This window comes from Dendroctonus ponderosae, unplaced genomic scaffold (assembly GCF_020466585.1).
Source record: "Dendroctonus ponderosae isolate FM_Combo_2020 unplaced genomic scaffold, Dpon_F_20191213v2 Dpon_F_20191213_1, whole genome shotgun sequence".
Classification (NCBI taxonomy): Eukaryota; Metazoa; Arthropoda; class Insecta; order Coleoptera; family Curculionidae; genus Dendroctonus; species Dendroctonus ponderosae.
Window position 1 is genome coordinate 5,460,562 of NW_026017110.1, and position 9,341 is coordinate 5,469,902.

Here is a 9,341-nt window from a genome sequence, read left to right on the forward strand (position 1 = left end):
ATTCAAACAGAATCAATTTGAAGATTGAAGAATTTGAGAATTTTAAAGTTTTTTTTAATATAAAATAAATAGTAATTAGTAATACCCAGAGTTTTAACTACTTTTCCGATTCTCATGATAATTCCAATTAACTGATTAAGAACTCACACGCGTTTATAGAAATCCATAGAGAAACCAAAGCTGAAAGTACTTTATTTTATTTTCTTTGCATGCATGCACAATTAATTTAATATTTCAAACGACTGGCTGCAATCAGCTGGGTCCCGGCTAAATTACGCGCACAATCTTATGTATGAGCTTATCAGTTTCGTCTACTACCTATTACCTGTATGGACGTAATTCTGCTAAGTTTTCAACCTTGCATGAATTACTTTTTTGTTTTCATTGAAATTTTCTACTTTGGTGGCAGTTCGGCAACATGACTGACCAGTATGCAATGTTTGGCTGCGCGTACCCTGCGTGCAGGCATGTGCGCGTGCCACAGCAGATCGTYCCGTAAAGCATTACCTCCCGATTTGCCCTAGTTTTCATACGAACACAATTTTAGCAGGKGATTTGAATTCACTTTACGAACTCTGTGATTTCCGTTGAAGTTTCAATAATATTTCGAGTATCTCATATTGCCCWTTAATTGTGATGTTAATTGAAGCCCTAGCATAAACATCACAATTAAGGAGCATGATGAAATGCTTGAAATGTTATTGAAACTTCAACGGTAATCACAGAGGTCATAAACTGAAATCAAATACCCCGCTAAATTTTGATGTGAACCCAATCGATAAAGAAGATTTCTTCTCCCGGTAGTGGAAATTAGAGTTTAGYTTTGATTGCAGCCGGTGATTTAAGCGACAAATAACATTCTGCAGKCGTATATGGCARTTTCCAATCTATAACCTCTGTGATCTGTGCATTTAGTCTGAGCGTCTGAGCCATAGAGAAAGTAAAATAAGTTATTTTACTCTGATTTTACTTACTCTATGCCCTGAGCCTCTCGTGATCTACGAACCTGTCTACCTGYAGATTTGTTGTTTATTTTTATCTAATTTATAAACAATGGGCGATAGCGTTGAAATGTTGCATGTAGCAAAGGTAAATGAAAYGTTTCTACGGGATTTTATTCAGATATACCGAGAGAACCGAGTTCTCTGGGACAAAACCCATCCCAACTATAAGAGCAGATCTCATCGAGACGCAGCCTTGGAGTCCTTGATTAACAAGTCCATGCAGTACTTTCCCGAGGCGGATTTGGACTTCGTCAGGTCCAAAATCTGCAATTTGCGAAGTACATTTTGGCGAGAATACAAAAAGGTGAGTTTTTCTCATATAAATTGATCTCGTGAAGTGATCTAATGTTCTCTAAAGGTGCAGGAGTCTAAGAAGAAGTGTCAGAATCAAGAGGACGTATATGCTCCAACGCTTTGGTACTACAATTTGTTGCTGTATATTGCAGGCGAAGACGAGGTGAAACTGGAGCCCGACAGAAACGACCCAGTAGGCCAAAAACTCACCAGCAATTGAACTGGTCCTCAGCAGGCAACGTTTCAGATTCAGGTGTCCTTTTGGTCCAAGCACCACACGGTGCTTTTGATTGAGCTGCTCAGAAAGCACCCCCTGTTGTACTCTCGGGCCCCGGAATCCATGGGTTTGAAGTCCAAACGACTGGCTGCCTATAAAAGCATTACCAGGGATCTAAATGCCGAGGTAGGGCGGCATTTCAACATGCACGAGGTGAAGATCAAAACCAACACGTTAAAGCTACAATTTAGGCGTGAGTTGCGAGAACAGCAATCCAAGACGTCCAAAAAAAGCTCTAAATTATGGTGCTATGACCTGCTAAGCTTCCTGGAGGAATCCGAACAAAATGGGAGGGAGGACGACCCCAAGGAAGATCAACAAGCTTCAGATGGTGAAGGAGATATTGTGGTAATTACTCGTAACTTAAAAATGGGTTAAAATTGTTGAACACTGCATGTGGTACCTGCTTTAAAGGAAACTTTATCAAATGAGGCCGAAACTGGGGTGGATAAGAAAACTGAAGGGCTTGATGATCTGTTTGACACAATCGGTAAAACCGTCGCAGTGAAATTAAGAGACATGAGCGACGAGCAGAGGTGCTATGCGGAGAACCTCATCAATGAAATCATGTACAATGGCTTAATGCAGAAGTTGGGTCCCTGCGCCAAGATTAGCTTCACTGAAGATTAAGGTCAGCAAAAGAAAGATTCTACTTAATTTCAAACCGTACATTATTGCTTTAATTTGTACAAAGGAAAGGTTTGCGTAATTAAAAACGAGAAAATGGAATAATTGAAGGCACAGCCTAAATAATAATCAAACAACTATCTGTATATAAATGCAAAATAATTATGTGGAATGGTTGAGTACTGTTTGTGTTCTTTGGTGCTTCGTGAGTTTTATAGAACTAAATCACTTTGGTTTTCGTCAAAACGTCATACGCTGCCCCCAAAGCCCACGTGATTTCGTGGCCCGATATCTTTTTGTAGAGCTGAAGCAAAGATTCATATTAAACAACGAATTACTTCGAACCAGTCGGTGCTTACATAGACTTTCGTGTCCAAGCTAAGACCGAATCCCTTTTCCAGGAGCAGCCAAATGAACGTTAAGTCCATGCATATGAAGGGCTCGTCTGTGTTGGCTTCGTGACATTTGTTTTGTGCATGCACCTTAAAGTCTTCGACCTGGACACAGAAATATTCAATTAGCACAGAAACATTTCATGGATTTTTGCACATACTTTCACTTGTCCCCCTTTGTAAAAATCAATCAGCCCAGCTTGACTGGCCTTGTCATAGTAGTAGCTGAAAGCAAAAATCGCCTTCAAAGGCAGTTCCTCCGGGGGCTTTCGCTGGCTGGATAACCCCTGTATATATTGCTCGATCATTTTCGAGCACTTTACGAAATCCACCACCGGAATCTCCATTGCTTCACTTAAATCGTCTATGATTTTCATGGAAATTGGGTAGTCCTTTTGAGGACCGCTCACATAGTAGTCATTCCCTGGATATGGTATGCGCGCTTAATTTTGGAGTCTTCTCCACCAAAGCTCCTTACCGTGATACTGAAATAGCTTGTTCTTGATGACGGTGTTGACACAATCGCAGGTCACATTTAAATCATCCCCATTCCCGTAAGAAATTACGGCTTTTCGCGCAGCTTTCAGTCCCAAGCCCAGATAGCTGTGAGTAAAGACTGGAATGGATCCAGTGGGCGATATCGCCTCATGGATGTTTTCCTTCTCCTGGAGACTCGCCGGGGTGACTGCCGCAAAAGTCACCTGGGTTGAGCCGCCGCCCAAGTCCAAAGCGGCCACCGTATTCGCCGGATTCGAGTTCAGTCGATCTAGAATTTTACGTTTCAAACATGCACGGCTGCATGCTATTTAGATGTGTGTTTGAACTTACTGAGTAAAAAGTTCACAGTGAACCAAGAAAAAATCCCTTCATGCGCCCCTTCCATGATTTCCACTGCATCTTTATCGGTTACGAAGGGCATTTGCTTAAACAGCTCTCTAACCGCGTTCAGCAAATTGTCTGCTTGTTCTTGGGGCAGAATTCGCAGGCCTGCGGTGGCTTTGAAGACCAGCGGTGTCTTCGCCCAGTATTCCTCGGGTATTTCCTTTTTGGCTAATTCTAATAGGTCTTTTATTTTGGCCGCTCCCTAAAAACAATGCAGGTTGAGCTTTGGCATCGCCTAGTTTTGTGTCAGTTTCGAGATTACCTTTTCCGGATCGTTGGCAAAGGAAGACAGTCCTGGCTTGTTGTACTCGAACAGTTCCTTATCCAGCACTAAATTGTCCCCGAAATACGACTTGTGAAACGTGTAGGCGAGCACCCGGGACCCTGTGCTGCCCGCGTCGATAACAACTGCATGTACTGGCTTGTAATATCCCAGGAACCGTTTTGCCAAGTCGTCTACCACCCTGTTTCCTATGTACCATGGTATGTCGTCTGTGTAGAGGACTAGAATCCGAACCAAAAGGTTTGCAGTAAACTGCGAAGGATGCAACAATGATCCATTTACCTATGAATGTAGTCAGGATAGTGCCACTGACAAATAGGCAGATGAGTGAGGTCTGCACTGAACTGGGGCTGATTCCCCTGGGCTTCCGGGTTCTACTCTTGGTCGGCCGCTTTTCACTCTGCTCTTTAACCTGCAAACATGGGTTTTTAGTTAAATGGGGCTGATTGTGGCCGCTCAAACTTTGCCTCGACAAGCCGGAAAGTCATAATTCATTACCAGCACAGCACGGGGGCCGGACTGAGCTTAGCAACATGCGCTGCTTAACCGCAATATTAGAAAATAGCGAATATACATGAAATTGCATTATGTTGTAATGACCTTGCATTATGACCCAAAATTGGTGTTGCAAGCACTGTTCCACATGAAAACTGAACTTACCTTTCGTCGTCGCAGTTCGCCGTTGGCCATTGCGCCTTTATGATTTCACTATCTCGCGGTTTAGGTCCTTGAAAGGGTTGTTAGTGCACGTTTAGTGATGGAAATCACTTTAAGCTCACACACTTCAATTTATTTGGTACTTTTTTCTCCTTTTTCTGCGCTGTGGCTTGCCGATTGATTACTTTAACGTGCGTTTCATATCAGACTTGATACAATCAGCACCGCTTGGTTAATCTTTCAAGGGTATATATCATAGGGCATCGTCACAAACGCATACTCATTTAAATAATTATTAAGTTTGTAAACAAATTTTGAGGTTAAGCATTCCCCTACACTGATACCTGTGACTGATACGAAGACAGTTGGTAGAGTTCAAAGTTGCCATATTTTGTCTAATTTTATATAAAAACGTGATCATTTCAATATTACGCTTGCAAAAATTAGGCAATTTTTAGTTATTGTAAATTGGTGAGGAAGATATGGAGTGGAGGGATGCTAACGAACTGAGTTGTTGTGTTCAGCCATAGGTATTAAAGAAGAGAAACAAGTTAAAGCTAATAAAAACACAATCATTATATATATTCCTATTGTGGGTGTACCGATCAAATTAGCCGAAAAACGGTTTTCAACTTTTTAATAAGAGGAGCTAGACTTGAATGCCTGGACAAAATGGCGAAGGAAAAATAGTGCAAAAAGGCGAACACATTTTTAAGGGTTGAAGTAAAAAGTAGTAGTTTTCGATACAAGGGCGAAAAACGGATTTCCGTATCGAATATTTTTTATTCGAATGAAGGACATAACACAAATCATATCAAAGTTATAATAAATAAAAATAGCCAATAATAAAAGACGTCAACTTCATATTTAAAATTTGATGTCAATGCCATTTTTGAAATTGTCACGTTTTGACGTTTGTAATTTTTCAAAAGCGTTCTTTTGTAAGCATACAAGTAAAACAATGAGTGTTGAAACTTTAAGTGCTGCTTTCACGGTATGGTGTTTGTATAAGTTGCATATTTTGGGCTATTTAAAAAGATCATGCTTTGCGTGTGGCGGCAACATCGGCGAGCGCGGAAAAATAGACCATTTGAACGACTTTGACATTGAACGTGAAACGAAGTTATATTTTACAAATTGTGAGTAAATAAACCTACGTAATTCATTAAAAAAGCCTGTCGGTTACTTTTTAATGTAAATACTTTAAAAAATCTTATGACAGTGACAGGTTCAATTTGTAACGTTTACTTTTGCGCACATGTGCGTAAAAGTAAAACAAATGATCAGCAGAAAACTGGCTTTTTATCATCGCTTCTGATCGAAAAATTGCGGTTTTTGATTCATTCGAATAAAAATTGTGGGTAAACGTAACGTGGACTGGATAACTTCATTCGCAAAACACAAAAACTCTATTTCCATTGTATATTTGCTTACAATCAAAATGTAAATTCTCAGAGCTGGAACAGCTGACTCAATCGCTTACGAGTTGCTCGTGAGACTAGCCATCAGAAGTTCCATTTTATGTAAAAAGTTTCTGCCTTCCATTCTATCCAGCCGCACGTCCCTGAATTGGCCCCCCAAGTGTTCCCACTTTCGCTCAGTGACCAATCGGCTGGGAAAAAAATCGCTTCTAGGCGAATGGGCGACAGATACTTGCATGCCGCCGTACTGTGCTTCACAGCGGACCGCAATGATTCTGTCTCCTGTTGGTGAAGCCAAAAGACAAGAAGTGGCATTCCCCAATGGATCTACCGGTCCGCTCCCTGTAACAATTCGGTGGCACTCTGGGAGTCTGCAGGAAAATAATTGAACTCACCCAAATGATTTGAGTTGGCCAACGACTGCCAGCCCATGGTCTTGGCCAATGCCTGCACAGCTAAGATCTGATGTTGAGTGATGTGGTTGAAAATCAAGTCGCGAAACTCCTGCGGTTCGTAGCTGAGGTTCATCACTTTACCATCCCTGCCCACGAAATAGAAATAGCGACTTTTCCCCTCCCGCCAGTTGCAAACACTCACCTACAAATGCACTTTAGGCTCTTTTCACCCACGTGGATCACCAATGGTGTTCTGCATACGGCATCGTAACCGTGCGTGGAAATGTTGATCTTTACACAGCTCTGCGTGGGGCTGTTCAGTGTGTTCCAATGTGACGAAATCAACGGATCTCTGCACTCTTTAGCAAGCGTATCCAATACGTAGCCAGTCCTCATCCTCATCAGACAGTGCTGAGACTGTTTGATGATCTGCTCCAGTAAGGTCTCTTGCTTGGTCATATCCAGCAGTTCGTATCGGTCTGCAGCCATTGGACCTAGACATCATCAATATAATTCGGTACTAAAAACAAAGCAGCTCCAACTAGCACCTGCCATCATTCTCTTCTTTGATGGACCCAGCGGTCCGGTAGCTGGATGGGGAAACGGATGGTGGGTGTTTTTGTGGTGCACCTCGCGCAACAGCTGGTGCAGGGAATGTTCCAATACATGGTCGTGTTCACCTTTGGACGGAGTTGGCTTTTCTGGCTTCTGGCATTAAACATTCACACTCACACTCTGGACATTCTCCACAATCACTTTCTCATACCTTGTCGCCTGATGTGGAATGTCTCAGTGCGATAATAATCTGGATTCCCGGCAAAATCGTGGCAACAATTTGGTTGCCCACCACCATATGAGGAATGGGTGCCTGCAGCTGAACCGCCTCCTTGGCAAGCTGGTTGAATAACTCTTTGCAGAATAGCACATTTTGAGCAGCCTCTAGCTTCTGCTGCCAGTGCATGTCTGGGTTTGAAGATGGTGCGCCCGATCCCAACAGATTTATATTAGCGGAGCACAAATCCTCGGTATCTGGAACATCAATCGCGAGCAGTAAGCGCACGAGACCTAAACCAGAGCTTTAAAAGGTACCTTTTTGGCAAAGAACTTCAATGTAGGCCACCCCTTGCAGCTCTGAAGGGATCGTCACCTTAAGCGCACTGCTGGGTTTCGTCGGTTGGCCCCCTCCCGGCAAAGGGCTGCTTGGGGGACTTCCGATTTTCTCATCCTCCTCAGCCTTGGTAACCTGGGGTTTGCAAGCAACAATTTTTCTGCCACTGGTTACTTACTTCAAAACCTGTGAGTTTACCTCAAAAGTACCGGTTTGCATGAACTTGGAGCCTGCGGTCCTATAGCTCAAGTCCCCAATAATCATGTTGGAGACCTTCTTTAATCGCCAGTTCTGTCTCAGCCTTAGGAGCTCGATGTGAAAGTCTGGGGTAGTGCGGTTTCTGGCCACTTCGTTCTGCGATGTTTTCAGCTTCTCTGCCCCAGCTAACAACACGTTAGCTGCCCCTTTAAGAGAGATGTAAAATGAAAATTCCCAGGAATTATTCAACCCTCTACCTGCCAGTGCTTTCTTCCTAGCGTAAATCTGTACCATGGGCTTGGTTTCCAGCGGCTCCCTTTGCACCGGATCCAACACCATGTACCTTTTGTCTTTTGCAACTGTGAGCACGTCGGCTAGAACACAGATTTCCTGATGCGCGTTCCTCAGCTTATTGCGAACGGAGTCCCAGGGCCACAACGACGACTGAAATGCATCTTTGCTATCGCTGTCGGACTTCGCCTCTTCAACGGCCTCCTCCTTCTTGATGTCTACATCTGTAGTTTTGCTGAAGTCGATCTTCTGGGCATACTTTGCCAGGCTTTCCGACAGAGTCAAGGGGCTGCAATTCAAAGTTGATTAAGGATCCATTGGAAAGCTCCAGCACGACGTACGGTTGATATATTTCGATTCCATCGTAGGATATTTCTTGTATTTGGTTCTCAATTGGAGCCTCCACGGATATGTTTACCGAGCTGAACGACATATCTGTACGATAGATGAAGACAAGTGATCTTGTGTGATCTCTCAACAAGGGAGTTTGGTAATCTGTGACCTATTTATACCAATATATACAAAACACTAGAGTTTTCTAGTTTAGAAAACACAGTTTTGTGGACACTCCAAAATTGATTAGTCTTTCGATACATATCACAGAGGTTAAGATCTGATAAGTCTGTAACATATTTTTCAGTTGCTGAACATTGGCAGCTACGATGATGAGGTGTCTTAGAAATATATTTCGATCTTTCACATTAGCCACTGTGGATGTTAATGTTTATTTTTCGAAAAAAAATTCTGAACCATCCGTAATTTTTAAACAGTGTCGTCCGACAACGGCGGTTTTTTTTAAATAAAAACGTAGTGATGTGCATATAGAAGCAGAAGTTGCTGCCTTCGGTCAGTATCTACTAAAGAATAGTGAGAGAAGAAGTGACAATACGACAACTGACACATAAGCCTTGTTCTATGGACTGACACATGAGGGCCTCACACAAATAGTCAAGGTCAGACCAAGATTTTGATTGTCGTTAGGGCCACCTAGGCCCTGCTTACGAGGCAACTTACTCATAAATGAACGGAACATCCCCGAGGGGGCGCCATGGCGACGTTTACAGCGTGGATGCTGATTTTAAAGATGCTGATTTGCATTTTTCGCGAGGCGTCATTTTCGGTATCAGAGAAAGGCGTCGTTTCTTGCACAAGTTTTTTGCGACCAATAATTTATTAAAACATGAGTTTTAGACCTTGTTGTGTGCCTAACAGTGCGATGATATTTGTTCTAAACGGTAAGCTTTCGCATTACTAGAATTATTTAAATATTGATTTCTGGAGGACGCCAACATGGTGCATGATCCATACATTTTTCGTATTGAAATTATAACACAATATTTTCAGGTGTTCATTTCCTAGAAGACTCGTATGTATTGTTTTCAAGATTACTACATACATTATTCGTTCTACATACTACATATATTTCGAAGGTTTCCAAGGTGTTGCTTCCATAGAGAATAGCTTCCTGGCAAAAGACGCTTGGTGCAACCCATAGTCAAACTGTGCGATATT

At 42.4% G+C, this 9,341-nt stretch overlaps 3 protein-coding genes across 6 annotated transcripts; 1 reads left to right on the top strand and 2 right to left on the bottom strand.

Annotated features, from left to right (window-relative positions):
• Positions 1 to 872: 872 nt before the first annotated feature.
• On the top strand, positions 873 to 2,304 carry LOC109547016. 3 transcript variants are annotated; one of them, XM_048660552.1, is made up of 5 exons: positions 873 to 1,308; positions 1,363 to 1,491; positions 1,546 to 1,701; positions 1,756 to 1,923; positions 1,990 to 2,304. In XM_048660552.1, the coding sequence occupies exons 1-5, from the start codon at positions 1,054 to 1,056 to the stop codon at positions 2,203 to 2,205; spliced, it is 924 nt and encodes a 307-aa protein (XP_048516509.1). In that variant the 5' UTR covers positions 873 to 1,053; the 3' UTR covers positions 2,206 to 2,304. The 3 variants fall into 3 exon arrangements, with proteins under 3 accessions (XP_048516509.1, XP_048516507.1, XP_048516508.1); XM_048660550.1 differs by having other exon boundaries at positions 1,546 to 1,923; XM_048660551.1 differs by having other exon boundaries at positions 880 to 1,308; positions 1,369 to 1,491; positions 1,546 to 1,923.
• Positions 2,229 to 4,798, bottom strand: LOC109547015 (ectonucleoside triphosphate diphosphohydrolase 5). The gene is made up of 8 exons (XM_048660549.1): positions 4,420 to 4,798; positions 4,042 to 4,171; positions 3,739 to 3,980; positions 3,423 to 3,678; positions 3,073 to 3,360; positions 2,756 to 3,018; positions 2,562 to 2,699; positions 2,229 to 2,506 (listed from the first exon to the last, which is right to left on the bottom strand). Exons 1-8 carry the CDS (start codon positions 4,447 to 4,449, stop codon positions 2,423 to 2,425), a joined length of 1,431 nt encoding a protein of 476 aa, XP_048516506.1. The 5' UTR covers positions 4,450 to 4,798; the 3' UTR covers positions 2,229 to 2,422.
• Positions 4,799 to 5,824: 1,026 nt separating this feature from the next.
• On the bottom strand, positions 5,825 to 8,494 carry LOC109547014 (mediator of RNA polymerase II transcription subunit 17). 2 transcript variants are annotated; one of them, XM_019918230.2, is made up of 9 exons: positions 8,171 to 8,494; positions 7,796 to 8,118; positions 7,539 to 7,744; positions 7,322 to 7,475; positions 6,999 to 7,261; positions 6,781 to 6,937; positions 6,435 to 6,726; positions 6,233 to 6,378; positions 5,825 to 6,179 (listed from the first exon to the last, which is right to left on the bottom strand). In XM_019918230.2, the coding sequence occupies exons 1-9, from the start codon at positions 8,260 to 8,262 to the stop codon at positions 5,896 to 5,898; spliced, it is 1,917 nt and encodes a 638-aa protein (XP_019773789.2). In that variant the 5' UTR covers positions 8,263 to 8,494; the 3' UTR covers positions 5,825 to 5,895. The 2 variants fall into 2 exon arrangements, with proteins under 2 accessions (XP_019773789.2, XP_019773788.2); XM_019918229.2 differs by having other exon boundaries at positions 6,781 to 6,940.
• Between the last annotated feature and the right edge of the window lie 847 nt (positions 8,495 to 9,341).

What these genes read in the sequence shown, in the direction of transcription:
- LOC109547014 (XM_019918229.2), bottom strand. Translation starts at nt 8,262, where the DNA reads ATGTCGTTCAGCTCGGTAAACATATCCGTGGAGGCTCCAATTGAGAAC. An exon ending in GGAATCGAAATATATCAACC is followed by an intron (nt 8,119 to 8,170) that starts GTACGTCGTGCT and finishes TTTGAATTGCAG; the next exon opens with CCCCTTGACTCTGTCGGAAA. An exon ending in TGAAGTTCTTTGCCAAAAAG is followed by an intron (nt 7,262 to 7,321) that starts GTACCTTTTAAA and finishes TTGATGTTCCAG; the next exon opens with ATACCGAGGATTTGTGCTCC.
- LOC109547015 (XM_048660549.1), bottom strand. Translation starts at nt 4,449, where the DNA reads ATGGCCAACGGCGAACTGCGACGACGAAAG. An exon ending in TTGCCAACGATCCGGAAAAG is followed by an intron (nt 3,679 to 3,738) that starts GTAATCTCGAAA and finishes CATTGTTTTTAG; the next exon opens with GGAGCGGCCAAAATAAAAGA. An exon ending in ACAAAGGGGGACAAGTGAAA is followed by an intron (nt 2,700 to 2,755) that starts GTATGTGCAAAA and finishes TTCTGTGTCCAG; the next exon opens with GTCGAAGACTTTAAGGTGCA.